The sequence below is a fragment of the Sphaeramia orbicularis genome, chromosome 3, assembly GCF_902148855.1.
Source record: "Sphaeramia orbicularis chromosome 3, fSphaOr1.1, whole genome shotgun sequence".
Lineage (NCBI taxonomy): Eukaryota > Metazoa > Chordata > Actinopteri > Kurtiformes > Apogonidae > Sphaeramia > Sphaeramia orbicularis.
In genome coordinates, this window is record NC_043959.1 from 42,780,382 (window position 1) to 42,797,500 (window position 17,119).

General features: G+C 40.3%; 1 protein-coding gene across 2 annotated transcripts in view; it reads left to right on the forward strand.

Moving 5' to 3' along the window:
• itsn2b (intersectin 2b) overlaps positions 1-17,119 on the forward strand; it is a 38,695-nt gene that overhangs the window by 5,511 nt on the left and 16,065 nt on the right. For both annotated transcript variants that reach the window (XM_030124395.1, XM_030124405.1), the window contains exons 2-20: positions 2,241-2,313; positions 4,340-4,432; positions 4,640-4,703; positions 4,817-5,010; positions 5,342-5,584; positions 6,793-6,895; positions 7,184-7,320; positions 8,009-8,072; positions 8,354-8,491; positions 8,621-8,709; positions 9,271-9,533; positions 10,074-10,223; positions 10,343-10,483; positions 10,676-10,763; positions 11,272-11,411; positions 13,019-13,197; positions 14,148-14,938; positions 15,409-15,530; positions 15,653-15,910. In XM_030124395.1, coding sequence (XP_029980255.1) covers positions 2,307-2,313; positions 4,340-4,432; positions 4,640-4,703; positions 4,817-5,010; positions 5,342-5,584; positions 6,793-6,895; positions 7,184-7,320; positions 8,009-8,072; positions 8,354-8,491; positions 8,621-8,709; positions 9,271-9,533; positions 10,074-10,223; positions 10,343-10,483; positions 10,676-10,763; positions 11,272-11,411; positions 13,019-13,197; positions 14,148-14,938; positions 15,409-15,530; positions 15,653-15,910 — 3,264 coding nt within the window. In that variant the 5' untranslated portion in view covers positions 2,241-2,306. The remainder of the gene's footprint in view (positions 1-2,240; positions 2,314-4,339; positions 4,433-4,639; positions 4,704-4,816; positions 5,011-5,341; positions 5,585-6,792; positions 6,896-7,183; positions 7,321-8,008; positions 8,073-8,353; positions 8,492-8,620; positions 8,710-9,270; positions 9,534-10,073; positions 10,224-10,342; positions 10,484-10,675; positions 10,764-11,271; positions 11,412-13,018; positions 13,198-14,147; positions 14,939-15,408; positions 15,531-15,652; positions 15,911-17,119) is intronic.

Genomic DNA, 17,119 nt, shown 5'->3' on the forward strand with positions numbered 1-17,119 from the left:
TGTAGTCCATACTGAAAATATGTCCAAACTTGGAGCCTATAATCTAAAATGTTCAGTTGTTGGTTGAATGGGAAAGAGCAGCACAGCCAACAACTTGGAGGGGGTGGGGCGTGAAGTGGCTCATTTGCATTTAAAGGGCCAGTGCTCAAAATGACTTTTCTCATGTCAATACTCAGAAATAGGGTTGAAGATGGACCTGTGGAGTTTAATTAATGAAGAATTCAGACCCAAGCATAGCATTTACAGTTTATGTAGACCACAGGGAAATGTTTTAAAATGCATAATTACCTCCGCCAAGGAGGTTATGTTTTTGCCAGGGTTTGTTTGTTTGTTTGTCTGTCTGTTTGTCTGTCCGTTAGTGTGCAACATAACTCAAAAAGTTATGGACAGATTTTGATGAAATTTTCAGGGTTTGTTGGAAATGGGATAAGGAAGAAATGATTAAATTTTGGTGGTGATCGGGGGTGGGGGGGCCCACAGGGGGGCCCATTTCCAACAAACCCTGAAAATTTCATCAAAATCTGTCCATAACTTTTTGAGTTATGTTGCACACTAACGGACAGACAAACAGACAGACAAACAAACAAACCCTGGCAAAAACATAACCTCCTTGGCATGGGGGGGCCCACGAGGGGGGCCACTGATCAGCCTTGGCAGAGGTCTGCGCTCTCCGAGTGCTTTTCTAGTTCCATTTAAAAAAGCAAAATATCACTCCTTTAAGTTCTAAATTAACTGTAATGGTACATTTAATCTGCTCACTCCAGCTTTAAAAAAGAGAAATATGCTTTAAAAAGTCTTCAGTCTTCAGTAGTTCAGTCTTCAACTGAGAGGCCTTCTGTTGTGTCTGTCCTCCTAAAGCAAAGGGTCACTATTCATCCCATAGCAGAAAAGTGTTTGAAATCTAAACAAATCCATTTTGTAGGGGCTGTATTTCAGCAAGCAGAACAGTGCCGCAGTCAGTACGGAAGCCTACTAATTCAGCATTTTGGCAAGTTCAGTATGAGATGAACTGAGGTCAGCCCACTGCACTCCGCTACAAACAACATTAAAGAAATGTGTAATATTGGAAATTGGTTAAATTCAAACAGAAAAGAAGAAAACTCAGAATTTAAAAGAAACAAGCCCCTCTGGTTCTTAAAACATGTTCATGCTGCAGTCGCATGACTCAACAAAAACATGATAAAAGTGTGATGTAACACACTTGGTCATAGGTGACACAAGAGTGTAGAAACAGGTTTTGCAAAATGGGTTTAAAGTGTATTTAAATTAACCAGAATTCAGAATGCTTCATCAAACTATACAATATACAACATACACTTGTGGGTTGTATAACTATTTTATGTACTGTTGTAGTTTAATCTGCTGTTGTATTATAATCTGTCAAGTCAAGATGATAATGTTTGTAGCGTCACTGTCTGTAAAACCTCAACTTTAAAGAAGCTCAGAAAAACAGACCTCTATTCAGCTTTGTGACAATGCCTTTTCCAGTGAATCCAAGGGGGTTTAATGAGTTTATTTAGCCTAACTCAAGAAGGACAACATTTTTGATCTCAACCCACAAAAGAAAAATCATTCAACATCAACACACTTGGAGATATTTGGTTACATTAGTCATCTGAAAAGTAACTAAAGTTGTAAGATAAATGTAGTAGAGTGGAGTGATTATATAAAGCTGCATAACACAGAATACCCAAGTACTGATACCTCAAATTCATATTTAAGTGCAGTACTCAATAAATGTTCTGTTACATTCTAATCCTGGTAATATGACTCAACCCACTGTAGACTGACATTGTAGTTCAAGCAGTAGATGCACTAAGACTAGAAAACAATTTGAGGCTGTTCTGTGAATACTTGTGTAAGTACACTACCCGTGTTGAGTGAGTGACAGGGCTGCGTTAACTGTTATCAGGTGCTTCTGTATCTGCTGAACAGTGAGTATAAATGCCTTCTCATGTGTGTTTATCAGTGGAGCTTGTTTAGGGTGTTTTGAACTGGTTCTGGCCACTACAGTGTCAGTGTGGATAGTGTTGGAATGTGTCCCAGAGTGTTTAAAAGGTTTGGGATGCCGCCAGCACGCTCTTGACTGAAGAGAACAGGAGAAGCTCTGTTTGACTCTGCTGACTGACCAGAATCTGTGTCTTTCTCTCAGCGTTTCTGTCTCCTCTCCGCTCAGTGACAGCGCTGTCCCGTCTTAGATGCAGTATTGACTGACTGGGCTGTGACTGTGTGTTTTGCAGATGGCTGCGAGCAGTAGCTGAGGACGCCGCTGGGAGTTCCCCCCTCTGTCTCTGCCACCTGCAAATATGAATGGTAAGACTGCCGCAGTGTGTGTGAGTGGATGTGTACAAGACAAGACAATAGTGGGAGGGTATGTGTGTTATGTGTGTGTTGGGGCTCTACATAGTGTCAGTTATCATAATAATTCCCAGTGTGATGCGTGTGTGTGGCTGCATCCCTCCTATTACAGTAACTTATCTCTGTGAGCCTGTGAGTGCGATGTGTTTCATAAAAAGACAAAGTTCTCAGTCTTTAAAAATGATTTAATTCATGCAAGGCTGGGTTTATTTTGTTTACCTATCAACTAAAACACCCGGTGTTAATTTCAGTGTTTTGTTGTTTAACTTGCTTTTACTTTAGAACAAACATTTCCTGATCTTAACCTTTTCAATGTTCAACCCACTGATTTCTGAAATATTCCACCACTTGGCAAATGTTTGTCACACTCTAATCATAAAGAATAATAGTTCTCTGAGTCGTTCTGCGGTCTGAAAAACAGTCTTTAAACTTAGGGAAAAAATACTGATTTGACTTTTACGGTATTGTGATAATTATCGATATGGACTGATGAAAATTTTTGTGCTGATAATATCTTTGTCCGTATTGCTCAACCTATGTAGAAACAAAAAACATTGAAAGCGACATGGCAGCATGTGTGTGTTTGTTTTTAAATTCCATTTAACAAGTGATTTGACCCACGTGCTCTAATTCTTATTTATAGGAGACAGAGTTGCTGATAGTTGTCTTGGCCTGTGCCGTATTTATATGTTGGTTCTATATGTTTCTGTGTTTTCACATCATTATTGTTTATAGTGGTGGTTACAGTACTTAGTCAAGTCTGTTTGTAAAGAATAGATGGGGAGCAAAGGACTAACACCAAATTCACAGGAACTGTACATGTTTTGTTATAATAAAGTGAGCTGTCTTTTCACTGTGTGTGCTGATCGGCTGTGTGGTAAACACAGATGTGTAGCCAGCCTTCACTGAGTAAATACTGGTCCAAGTGTTTGCTTGTTCTGACCTTCTGTCTGAAAAAGGCAGCAGCTCCATTATCACTTTACCAATAAAATCCCATTATTTGATTACCACCAACATTGGACTTGACGTTGTCCCTCATCTCATTCATTTGTGGATGTATGCTGAAGTGAGGACATTTTGGCTGATCCTCTCCTTCAGACAATCCCTTAAAAAGCTATTTGTGGGTCAAGCATTCACTTGTATGTCATAGTATGCGAGTAAGTAAAGGTTTTGTCTGTGTCTGTATGTGCTCCTGTTTGTTGAGAATTATAAAAGCCCTACCTCTTAACCTCTTACTCATTTTCAATCATACAAAGTGTGTTCTTGTTTTCTTTTCTTAGGTTTAGGTGCTATCTGTGTGTGCTTTAGTTGCATGATTTTTTCAAGTGGTGGAGGTAAATATCCTTGGCTATGTCTGAGAAATGGGTTAAATTGGTAAAATTATTTGATTAAAAAAAATAACAGACATGAACACACACTCAGTGAGTAAACTTTAAGGAATTTAAAGAATTGGCTTGTAATGGCTGACTGATGTTTATAGAGAATGGATCTGTTATAAACTGAATAGAAGTCCTAGCTGTATCAACAAAGGTCAGATAGAGATAAGAGGTCAAACTTAACATAGTAAAGCAGCATTTATCTGGTACACAGCAAATGACTTGAATAAACTACCAGTAGAGTTTAGATTTGTCCTGAATTTAGACCTCTTTGAATCCAGATGGAAAACATTTCTCTATATGTGCCAATGAACGAACTCCCCATTGCAAGTCATTTTTAATCACTGTATGCTCTTTTATCATGTTTTTTGCATACTTTGTTGTTCTTTTCATTACATTTTTGTATTTCGGTCTTCTATTGTTCAATCATTCCTTTTATTTTCCACTGGATGTTCCTTTTGTTTATGTTAAAGCACATTGAACTGCCTTTGTATATTAAATCCACTATAAATTAGCTTATAAAGAAAGATTTAAAAAAAAAAAAAAAAGAAACTCTCATGGCTATTTTTTCTTTTTTACTAATGTCTCTGTGTCATTTCCTGTAGGGGGTATGAGTGTATGGGCGGTTTCTCCAGAGGAGAGGGACAAACATGATCAGAAGTTTGACACCCTCTCCCCAACAATGGGTTACATCTCAGGTAAAAACGTATACATTATAATCCGGTAATGTGAATTGAAATAGCAGGGAATTCAGTGAGAATGATGCACATCAATCAACACCACATTCTTACACAAATACATCTAAATATAAGTTACTCATATATACATGCATATTTTTGAAGGATGTTTATTTGACCAAATTAATACACACACATGCTGTTTCCTTCCACTTTGCCTTTTTATAGGGGAGCAGGCAAGGAAGTTTTTCCTCCAGTCTGGGCTGCCTGCTTCAGTTTTGGCTGAGATATGGTATGAAGCAAACTCACACCCCTGTTCACAATTATATATATTTTCAGATTTTATACCTATAGGTTTTTGACAGCATTCACTCAAATTTACAATCTATTTTCTCTGACTCTCAGGGCCCTAGCCGATATGAACAAAGATGGGAAAATGGACAGGCTGGAGTTTTCTATTGCCATGAAGCTCATTAAGCTAAAACTGCAGGGTACACCTCTTCCATCTGCGCTGCCAATCATCATGAAGCAGCCTCCTGTTCGTGCTCCCAGCCTCAAAGCCCCCACCTCAACAATGACCAGCTCACCTTATGGTACAGGTATGCTAACTTTATGTATCCCAATGGAAACAGCAAAATCAAAGGGCTTCCCTAATCTGAATGACAAATGGCATGGAATAACGAATGACCACTAGGGTTAAGGTTAGGGTTAGGGGTTAGGGTTGGGGGTTAGGGTTAGGGTTAGGTCATTCGTTATGCCATGCCATTTGTCATTCGGATTAGGGAGGCCCAAATCAAACGCAAAATACCAGAGTTGAGAACGGACACAGAGGTCAAAGCATGATTAAAATACTTCAGATTTTTTTTTTTTTTTGTTATTTTGCCTATCATGTCATCTCTGTTGTTTATCTAATGTGTGTCTGTCTCCTAGGTTTGGGTCCTGTGCCTCTGATGCCTGGGACAATTTTGACCCCTATCCCCATCGGAGCCACTGGCCTCTCACCTTTGACACCAATGGCAGGCCTCGCTCCTTTGGTTCCAACAGCCACAGGCCTCAGCCCTCTTGTGGGCTCCACCTCCACCATGCCCCTAATGCCCACTGTGGGAGCCACCACACTGCCAAACGGCACCATAGGAATTCTCCAGCCCATCCCAACTGGAGCTTTGGCTACTGGTATGTAGGATTCTCATTTAGACCCTTATTTATCTCCCTCTACTTTTCCCCCTGCTGTGCTACTGTGTCAGTGTTGGTGACGAGTCACCGGGGGGTCCCTACTACAATACACACACATGAATCAGTCCTTTCATAATCTGCACAGCGATGCTTGTTTTCTGTATTGGCTGTTTCTATTAAAACTACTGAAGAGTGTTGTGCTACTTTTTATATTAGAAGATATATGAGCAAATCAGCAGAGTGAACTCTTCATTTTTCGGTGCAGAATAAGGGAAGTGAGCTTACATAGGGCCATTAATTCTGGACTGGTTCTGCAGAGTCAGGTCGGTCTGTCTCATTTCCATACAAATAGCCTCTCTGTCCTTGAGATGGACTGTCTGGATGACTAGCCACCAGAGAGAAGTCTGTCCTCCCATTACAGAAAACTGTTGGAAATAACTGCAGCAATTACATTTATTTTGTCATTTAATTAAATCTGTCACATGTAATTTTAATCATCAGAGATAGTGAGAAAAATATGTGATTGATTTATTGTTACTAATCAGATTGTTGGCGATTACAATTGGGCTACATCCAAATATATTGATTTTAATAAAAAACCTTTAATTTATAACAGAGCGTTCATTCTATTGTGCTGTGTCTTTTGGCCATGCAAGGATATCTTCTTTTGGCAAATATCATGAAAATCTATTTCAGGAACAATGGTTCACGTGCCAGTATACCCTCTAATTTTAGTTTTTGGCGTGTTACCTCATCTGACTTTTCACTCCCTCTTGTCTGCCAATGAAATTAATGATCATTGCTCTAAGTTGTCTGTGTCTGTCATGTGTGGAACCATCATGTAACCAGGCAACGGTTGATGAATATTCTTGTAAGCAGTTTTAGGGATTGTGCTTTATAAAATAAGACTGTTTGTAACAGTCCAATCTTAACTCAATTAAAGTGTAGAATTTTAATAAACCTTTGACAATAATCAGTGTTTGATACTCACTTAAATAAATTATTTGAGCAATTTCAGCTCTATTTACCAGTTAAAATCATTTTCTATGAAGTAATCATGTAAAATGTGATGAATTACTTTGAGTGAAGTAAAATAACACTTTTTACATGTTTAACAAGATAACTGTAATCAGAAATTTTTACATTCCAAAAGTGACCTTTCTATCCCTTTTAATCAATATATGTGTGTTTGATACATGTATTTTCAGGCCTTCCTCTGTCCGCCTCCTCTTATAACTCTCCAGTAGGACGCTCCTCATCTCCTGCTGGTATGAACAAGCCTTCACCGCTCCTCGACCTGGGATCCAACAGGTAATGCAAACACACACTGCCTTTGTAGTTGAGAAGACCGTCTTTCTGCCTTTTGTAACACCACACTCACAGCATTTCGTCCTCAGTGCTTCAGTCCCACCTTAACTTATTACCTAATTTTAACCTCATCCCTCAAGTTTTAACCCCTTTTGTATTTCAAAATATTCCCAAAATATTCTTACTCTCAAAAGCTAAACATAAATTCCCTGGTTCTCTTCTCTTCATCACACATGGATCTTCCTAAAACCCATCAGCGTGTGTTTTGTGTTGTCACTGTTTTTGTTTCAGTTCCACTTCCTCGTCTCCCTCTGTGATGTCCCCCATGCTTTCTGGGCCCAGTGACTGGGCTGTGCCTCATGCCTCCAGACTGAAATACAGACAGCAGTTCAACAGCTTGGATAAACAGATGACAGGATACCTCACTGGTACGATGTGTGCATTAGTGTGTAGGTAATAGAAAACCAAGTTATGCCTGGAATGCAGTCGTGGATGCTCATGAAAAAAAGCAGCAACGATTGCAGTTACCTCTCTTTTTTTTTTTTTAAATGTGTGTCAAGCCTTAGCTAAGGAAGTAGAAGCTATTTCTGCATGAGCTGTGGGTGTGTTCAAGCACACATAGTTTCTCAACGCACACAATTCAAGTATGAATTTGTCTTTTCATTTTGTGGCTGTAAGCCTTGTTCGACCTGTTCTAATGAAATAGTGACAGTACAGGCTTACAGATGATTTCCTTGTTACAGTGAAGTTACACATTCTATAAATTACATAAATGTCCAATCTTAGAATTATAGCTTAATTTGTGTTCCTGCCTCACATAATTGTCCACAGCTCCATGTCTCCGTTGCTTTACTTGAAGTGAACAAGAGCCATGTATTAAATAATGGTGTTGCTCATTCGCTGAGAATCCTTTTACCATCAGGTCTTTTGTTCAAGACACTCAAAAACGGTTTACATGTTGTGTGTAACATAGCACGCTTCAGCACACGCTGTATTGTGTAAACTGATACACACACACAAACGCACACACCCTTCTCTGCATACTCCCACCACACCCACACATTTGTCCCATACATTTAGCTCTCACATTTACGACAGACTCAATTTTGTTGGCAGGTCAACAGGTGAGAGGAGCCATGGCAACCACAATGCTGACTCAGACACAACTGGCCTCCATCTGGTAAGAATATTTTGTGTGTTTCTGCATGCCTCATATATCCTACACTGTTCTTATTAAAAACCCATCCTTCTTTAACTGGCATGCGAGCACGCCTTTTCAAATTACAAGTTTACAGTTCAAGGCTGTTTTTTACTGAGTGCTATGAAGGACAGCAAACTTTATTTGAGCATTGAGGTTATGTTAATCCAAATTTGAAAAAACCTTAAATAAATCAGCATTCAGAGGACACTACTGTCAGAAATTGTTCCCTCTTATGCCCTCCGATTGTAATCCTTCTGCAGGACTTTAGCTGATGTTGATAAAGATGGAAAACTAAAAGCAGAGGAGTTTATTTTGGCTATGCATCTCGTGGATATGGCAAAGATTGGACAACCACTCCCTTTAACTCTGCCAAATGAGCTGGTGCCTCCCTCACAAAGGTAGGTAAAATAAAAAGCACTAAAATATTACACAGGTCACAGAAACCTAATGTGAATTACATTGATGCAAGTGTTCAATATGTTATTGAACGATGCATTTCAATAAATTTGCTGAATTCTGTATTCCAGGAGTACAGTGAATGGATCGAGCCCTTCTGTCTATGCAGCTCTGATTGATGACTTGGAGATCGAACCTCCTCAGAAAACCAAGAGCAACTGTTAGTATTGATGCTACCAGTTCCTGTGGGGTTGCATTTATATCATTAATGTCAAAACATCTATTCATTGTAATAATTAATCATTATCAATTAATAAGCATAGTCTATTTGGGAAATATGTTAGTTTTAAAACATTTAATGTTACTTAACATACCTAAATGAAACATCTTTTCTAGATGTTTTCTTTGGGGGTAATTCTTTTGCAGCGGTTTCTAAATATTACGGAGCTATTTTATGGATATTAGACTGTCATTGATTCAGACTAATATTTTACTTCACACTTGATTTATTTTTCTTCCAGTGGTGCCTATCACTGTCTCCCTTGTAGCTAATACCACTCAGAGTTTTTGTGCAAGAACTTGGCAGTTAATGTGTGCATGTGTGAAACATTGTTTTTAGCTTGCGACCTTATTTTGTCACATTAGCAGCACATGATATATATTTGGGCTACAAAATGCCAGTCAGATATTATAAACACTTGCAGCATAGAACTGCACACCTCAAACAAACCTAAAAAGAGACTTTTCTTCATTGTATTTTTTTTTCTTTCTTTACGTTCAGTGACGTTTGAGGATAAATTCAAAGCAAACCTTGAACGAGGGAACGCAGAACTGGAAAAAAGGCGCCATGCTCTGCAGGAGGCAGAGAGGAGGGAGCAGGAGCGACGAGCTCAAAAGGCACGAGAGGAGCAGGAGAAGAGAGAGAGAGAAGCTCGGGAGGCAGAGGAGAGGAGGAGGATAGAGGAAGAGAGGAGGCTGGAGCGACAGAGAGAGCTGGAGAGGCAAAAAGAAGAAGAGCGACAAAGAGAGATTGAAAGAAAAGAGGTAGGAGAGCATCTCTTGTTGGAAAGTTTCTTTAAAGCCACCACATAGAGATGGTTACTACTCTTTGTTACCTCCGCCAGGAGGTATTGTGATCGCTTTGCTTTGTGCGTTTGCGTGCGTGTTTGTTTGTGTGTTTGTTTGTTAGCAAGATAACTCAAAAAGTTATGGATGGATTTTCACAAAATTTTCAGGAAATGTTGATACTGGCGCAAGGAAGAAGAAATTATTAAATTTTGGTGGTGATCGTGGGGGGCAGCTCTGTCTTGGCGGAGGTCTGTGCTCTTCAAGTGCTTTTCATGTTACCTCCGCCAAGGAGGTTATTTTTTTGTCGGCGTTGGTTTGCCTGTCTCTTTGTGTGCAAGATAACTCCAAAAGTTATGGACGGATTTGGATGAAAATTTCAGGAAATGTTGATACTGGCACAAGGAACAAATGATTTAATTTTGGTGGTAATTAGGGTGGGGGGCCACTGATCTGCCTTGGCGGAGGTCTGCGCTCTCCGAGTGCTTCCAGTTTTTACTGTGTTTATGTTTATTCCAGGCTGCACAACGGGAGCTTGAGCGCCAGCGGAAGGAGGAGTGGGAGAGGAGGAGGAGAGGAGAGCTCCAGATAAAGAGGGAGCAAGAGCAGGATGATATCATCAGATTAAAAGCAAAGAAAAGGAGTCTGGAAATGGAGCTGGAAGCTGTTGTGAGTGCTGATGAAACTATAAAGAAGTTGACAGTTTATCAGAGCCATGTGCTGCAGTGAAATAGGTTGTCCCCAGTTGTACTTTAAGAGAAGTGTGTTTCCATGTTTCAATACCTCAGGGTAACAAGCATCGGCAGATCTCAGACCGGTTACGTGACATCCAGAACAAGAAGAAGCATCAGAAGACTGAGCTTGATTTAATCAGTCAAAGAAAAGATGCACGCCAACAGGACATCAACAGCCTGCAGAAAGAGCTTGAGGTGTGTGCCAGTATTTTAAATCACACATCTCTCCCATTTTTGTTATTTCACAGTGGCAAAGATAATACAATGATTTTATGGTCAAATATTTGTGTTACTTCCTAAAAGTGTTTGGTATATAAAATATTTTCCCAAATATTTTCTTCCAGTGACTAATAGCTTGTTGCTACTGATGCATTTCCTCTTAATCAGGAATTCCAGAGGAAGTTGAGTCATCTGACTCCAGAGCAAAGGAGGCTGACTGAGAAACTCAAAAACGTGGCTCTGAACAACCTGCCTGGTTAGTGTTGAGTCACATGAGATGACCATAGAATTAGATGACAGACAAGACTGCACAGGTGTAACAGGCAAAACAGAAAATTGCCAATTTCAAGATAAAAATGTGTGATTTAATATCTTTTTTTTTAGTTTACATTAGAATAATCTAATATAATGTGTAACCTTTTCACTTAACATTCTCTCAAACATTCTGAATTTGGATTTTCTCAAAACGATTTTAACAGTGTTCTATTCAAAAAAAGTCACCGGTCGATTTTGTTTTATATGGCTAATTTCATTGTTAAAGACATCATATTCCCTTTACAATAATTATTGGTTAATCCTGTCTGTGGCAGTTTCATCAGAATCCACTAATGTAGCATGAATATATGTCACCAGATATAGATATAACATGAACCTCAGTGGGAGAGAGAGAGATTTTAATCGGCTCATGATCATCCATTACTTCATGTCATATGCTATTATATCTTGTATTGGGTGCAGAAATGTGTCATTTTTACTGTTTCCAGTGTCTACGATGTCTGCGCTGAAGGTCGGAGTCAAAGAGAAAAATACATCTTGCATAAAACTGCGAGACCAACTGGAAGCTCTGGAGAAAGAGACTGCTGCAAAACTTGCTGAGATGGACCGGTATAACAAAGATACACAGGTAAGTCATCAAAGTCTCATTGATAAAGTAGTTTTTTATGACACTGGTTATTTCATTTAGCAAAAAAAGATTGACATATAACCTTTTTATCCAAGAATAAGTCAGAACACTTGTACATTTTTACAGATTGTTTGAAAGATGTGAGATTGGCTATCTTTGGCTTTAGGTATTAAATACAAAAGCACTTTAGTCTTTGACACTGTATCTTTAGAAGTCAAACTTCTTACATTCTCACTCAGCAAACATAGGGTACATACCTGTCCTTCAACTTAAAGCAGCGTATCACGTTTGTCTCCAATTTTTCATCAAATCTGTAAAACCCAAGTAATAGATTAAGTATCATGAACCGTTTGTCTTTCTGTGATCATGTACCTGAATCACTCCCCTCACAGTGAACAACTTCGAAGTGTACTCCAGTCCATTTGTTTATGTACCAAACCGAAATGCCACTTGGGCCTTTTTGGAAATTTTGTTGTGAAGTGCATTATGAGAATGGGAATTCCACACAGCTGCAGTATGGCCGCAGCGGCAACAAACACAGAAACAGCTTCATTGCTTCTACCTGCTGCAGCTGCGTGGAATTCCAAAAAGGCCCGAGTGACTGTTTGGTTTCGGTTTGGTATGTAAACAAATGGACTGCTTGTGATGCACTACACTTCGAAGTTGTTCACTGTGAGGGGTATGATTCAGGCACGTAATCACGGAAAGACTAACGGATTTGTGATACTTGGGCTATCACTCGGGATTTACAGATTTGATGAAAAATTGGTGACGAGCGTCATATGCTGCTTTAAACTTCTTTTGAGGAATGTCCAGTTAAATTTGTAGCAGTCTGCAAAAATAAGTTTTCCTTTTTTCAATGTGCGTGTCCTTCCTTCCTTCCTTCTTTCCTTCCTTCCTTCCTTCCTTTCTGGTACTTTTAGAAGAACAAATTAACGTATTTCTAAGGTGTGCACTGCCTGTTTACTGTAGCACAAACATTAGTACCTTCAACTACTGCTTGGCCCTTGATGTCTTTCTTTGTTTCCTCTCCTTTAATCATCCCTTCCCATTCACCTTGTCATCCCTAACCATCTTTCTTGCCTTTTGATACTGATTCCATCTCTTTTGTCTTTACCTCTCTCCTGCACTTTCCTTCTTTGTCTTTGTGTTCTTTGCTGTACTGGATCCTTCTCTTCTTGTTCATTACATAACCCTTGCCCTGCCCTTTACAGTATAATGGTGCTGAGGACTCTATGCTTCAAGCTGTCCTCTGTCTGCTGGCCTGCCTCCGTAACCTCTTCTACCTACTAAAGGTTTTCTCTTAATTACTCATTGTTGTGCTCAGATTTTTGTCTCTCATATCCTACTCTAATCTTCTTTAATTGTTTCATATTCCTCCATTGTTCAGTTTCCTTGTCTGGTGCCTGGTGGTGGTTTGACTTTGTAGGTTTTTATTCTTGTTCTGTCTTTTCTTTGCTCACTTCCTCTTGTTTCTCTTTACACATGTCTCTCACACCATTCTACAAAATGTTTAATATTTTGCTATGTATACGTATAACCTTGGTACCCTGTGTGTTAGACTAGCATATCTTCTCCACTGTTATAATATCTGTTTTTTTATCCAGGAACTGAGAGAAAGCCAGAGAAAGCAGCAGGCAGCATTGGAGAAACTACGGAGTATCAAGGAAGAAAAGCAGCGTGAACTAAAGCAAAGGAAGGAGCAGGAGGAGGAGAGGAGAAGGGAAGAGGAGAGGAAAAGACGGGAGGAGGAGAGGAGGCGTAGGGAGGAGGAGGAAGCTCAGAGGTATTCAACTTCCACACAGACTCTATGTCAAGACAAAACCTCATTGAGAAACGTGGATTTAAAAAACTGAAAGTCAGTATCGGGTAAATTCAAAGAGTTGTTCCCAAAACATTGTACATGTTAGATGCTAATCATAGAAAGTGAGAAAACTGAACTATGTGCAGTAATATGGAATTGTGGAGTTTTCTTGATATGGATTAAACTTAGTCCTAGGTTTTTCACTCAAATCTTTACTGAATTTTTCCTTTAGTATCAGATTAGGGTTTATGACAAACTGAAACAGACTTTTGTCAGTTTTGAGTTCAGAATTCTTTGTGGTTTGATGACATACCAAAGCCATAATGAGTATAACCCATCCTATATCACTTGCATATTATGAAAACTGGAGCACATTAGCAACAATGGTTCTCCCTCTCAGTAGCAGGTTATTTTAGTTAGCAATACATATTGGTAAGCTGCACTTTCATGAATGTCATACTTGTTGACATGCCCCTATTTAGAGAGACAGGTGGATCAAAATGGTTACTAAACGATAATGTGAACTGCTGTACATGACATGACACAAAAAATTTATTTTAGCCATCTGAAAAGGTCCAGCTAAAAAAAATATATCTGTTTGTGCATTATTTCAGATAGTTTTTCTTGCCACCAAGGTGCTTGCACTAACAGGGAACTGAAGCTTTGAGATCAGTCTCCTCAAAACCACCATAAAAAAATGTAAATTCTCCTAGAAGAACATGGTAGTTGCTGATCTACCAGTTTACATGTCCCCGGCATTTCACAACAGAGAATGCTGTTGAAAAGTGTTTTTAGATTTATACGATTTTTTTTTTATCAGTCAAAAATGTCTGGGTGGTTAACAACATATTTTTCTGCAGTGTGACAAATCTTAAAACATATATTCTTGCTTTATACCTATACATTGCATCCACTTGCTTTACTGCCCACAGGCGCATTAAGATGGAAAAGGAGCGTCAGTGGCAGGAGAAGTTGAAGAGGGATGAAGAGGAGCGACAGAGGAGGCTTCAGGAGGAGAGAGAGGCCAAACAGAGGGAAGAGGAGGAGAGGGAGAGACAGGCTCTCATTCAGGCTGCTAAGGAGGAGGCCCAGCGGGAACTCAGGGCAAAGGAGGAGGCAGAGCGGAAAAGAAGGGAAGAAGAGGAAAGGAAGAGAAGAGAAGAGGAGGAGCGGCAGAGGCAAGCAGAGAAGCAAAGGCAGGAAGAGGAGAGGAGAAAGCTTGAGGAAGAGAGGAGGCAGCTAGAGGAGGAGAGGAGGAAATTGGAGGAAGAAAGAAGAAAAGAGGAGAGGAGAAAGAGAGAAGAAGAGGAGCAGCGCAGGAGGGAGGAGGAGATGAAGAGGTTAGAAGAAGAGCGGAGGAGAGAGGAGGAGCGCAGACGAGAGAAGGAGGAGGAGGAGAGGAGGAAACACCGGGCAGTCGAGGCAGCCATCCGTGATGCAGAGACAAGAAAGAAACGAGAGGAAGAGGCAAGGAGAAAGCGTGAGGAGGAGGAGAGGAGGAAACTCCAACAGCAGGAGGAGGAAAGGAGGAAACGTGAGGAGGAGAGAAGGAGGGCAGAGGAGGACAGGAAGAGAAAGGAGGAGGAAGAAGTGAGGAGGAAAGCTGAGGAGGAGAGAAGGAGAAAAGAAGAGGCCTCTCGTCAGCAGCCACCAAGTGGAGGCGGGAAGATTGATATTCAGGAGAAACTGACGGCTCTGCTGAGAGGACTGGAGGAGCGGAAGGGTAAGATGCAAACACAAAAGGAAGGCAATGAAATAGGTTCTTTACCAAGGTGATTATAAAAACAAATTGAATAACCAAAACTAGATGAGGAAAAACATTTTCTATAACTGAAGTAATAATGAAATCAATATCTCCCTATAAATAATATACCTTTTACACCTAATATTACGTATTTTGGGATATATGAAACCTGTCTTCCATTTTCTTACCTACACTAATTTTACACCAGCAGATGGTCAACTGGCTCATGTTGCCAGTTGCCTTCATGTGGCATCACCTTGAATTTGACTCTTGTTTGGCATAAAAGTAACTGTCCTGACCTGATAATATGTGAAACGCTCCTACTGGAATGTTAACATAGTTTAACTTGATTATTTGATTTGATCCGGTTGATCTGAACAAATCACATGACTAATTGAATAGTTTGTGAGTTTATGCATTACAACATGATCCACAATGTGCTCTTTTAGGTGGGCAACCCAAGGCAACACACCACAGGAAGTCAGCTGCTCTCACGTCCTTCAAAGCGCTCTACCCGTTCAATGCACGAAACCATGAAGAGCTCAGCTTCAATGCAGAGGATATAATCGAGGTAAGAGTGAAATTGATGTTTCATAGGGGCTTGGCAAAAGGATGAGCTTTAACAGGAACAACAGAATTTTCTCCATTTTGCAAGACTAAATATCCTCAAACTTTTCTGCCTCATGTTCTCAGGTTGATGAGACAACAGAGCGGGAGGAGGGTTGGCTGTACGGGAGCAGACAGGGGAAGATGGGCTGGTTCCCAGAGAGTTATGTAGAGAGAGTTACTCAGTCCGACACAGCTAACAACACTGCTGCTGCTGCCGCCCCCAAACTGCCGCTCCAGTCACAGCTGTCCAATGCCCTTGATGCAGCCAAGGCAGGGGGGGCAAAGTCTGCCTTCACACCGACCCACTCTCCAAACCCTGCCCCTTCAGAGACACATGGACAGGTGAGAGATTTACAGAGTATACCAATTCTTTTACTATTAGAGCTGCTGTCGTCTTATGAAGGGCTGAATACACACTATCATCCATTCTGGGTGATCAAATCTGAAACAGACAGATTTAGATCCAGACAATATCTGGAAGTGGTATGGTCACATACTACTTCGTAGTTTTAGTAGAGTGAACAAAATGTCCTAAGAGCATCACTAGTGTCAATGTAGTGATGGTTTTTTTGCCAAGTGAGGAAATTGAATATTCAGTTTGGATAATCTGGTTGAAATCCATGACCTTTTTTTAGGAGGCTGGCATTGCAGTTCTAACTAAAGAATTTGTCAGTAAAAGAGCCAATAAAACAAATAGAATGTAATAGTTGTCATTGATATTTGAAATATATTTATTGATTCATGTCAAATCATACACTGAGTAACACAAAAATAATGCCCTCCTAGTAGTTTATTGAATTTTTTTCCGCCCTGTCAGTCATTTTCTCATCCAATGATCTCTGTTTTTGTAATGCATTTGTTAGGAAGCATTACAAAGCAGCTTTAGATGGGGCTGTATGAGGTACTTATCCATAGTCACTATTAGGTGTAAAGATCACAGAGGACACGACCACAACTTTTGCTACATTCATAAAATCTGCAGGAAGTGAAGGCTCATGCAGCCAACTTTTAGGCTGCAAGGTAAGCTTGTTTATTTTTGTGTGGAACCAAGATTTGAGATCTGACCATAAGTGGAAGTACATTCTAATGCCTGGTGTGAGCTGATGTACGTTGAACTGTCCACTTGTGATCTGATCATCCTGAATGCATGTTAAAAAAAACTAGGTGTGCAGAGGCCATCAGTCCTGTCTTGTCTGGGGGCGGCCATGGCTCAGTTGGTAGAGCGGGTCGTCCAATAACCGAAGGGTTGGCGGTTCGAATCCCACTCTGTCCAAGTCAGTCCGTTGTGTCCTTGGGCAAGACACTTCACCCTCCTTACCTCCAGTGCCACCCACACTGGTGTATGAATGTTCGGTGGTGGTCGGAGGGGCCGTAGGCGCAAAATGGCAGCCACACTTCTGTCAGTCTGCCCCAGGGCAGCTGTGGCTACAGATGTAGTTTACCACCACCAGAGGGAGAATGTGAGAGCGAATGAATAATGGGTCAATAATGTAAAGCGCTTTGGGTGTCTAGAAAGGCGCTATATAAATCCAATCCATTATTATTATTATT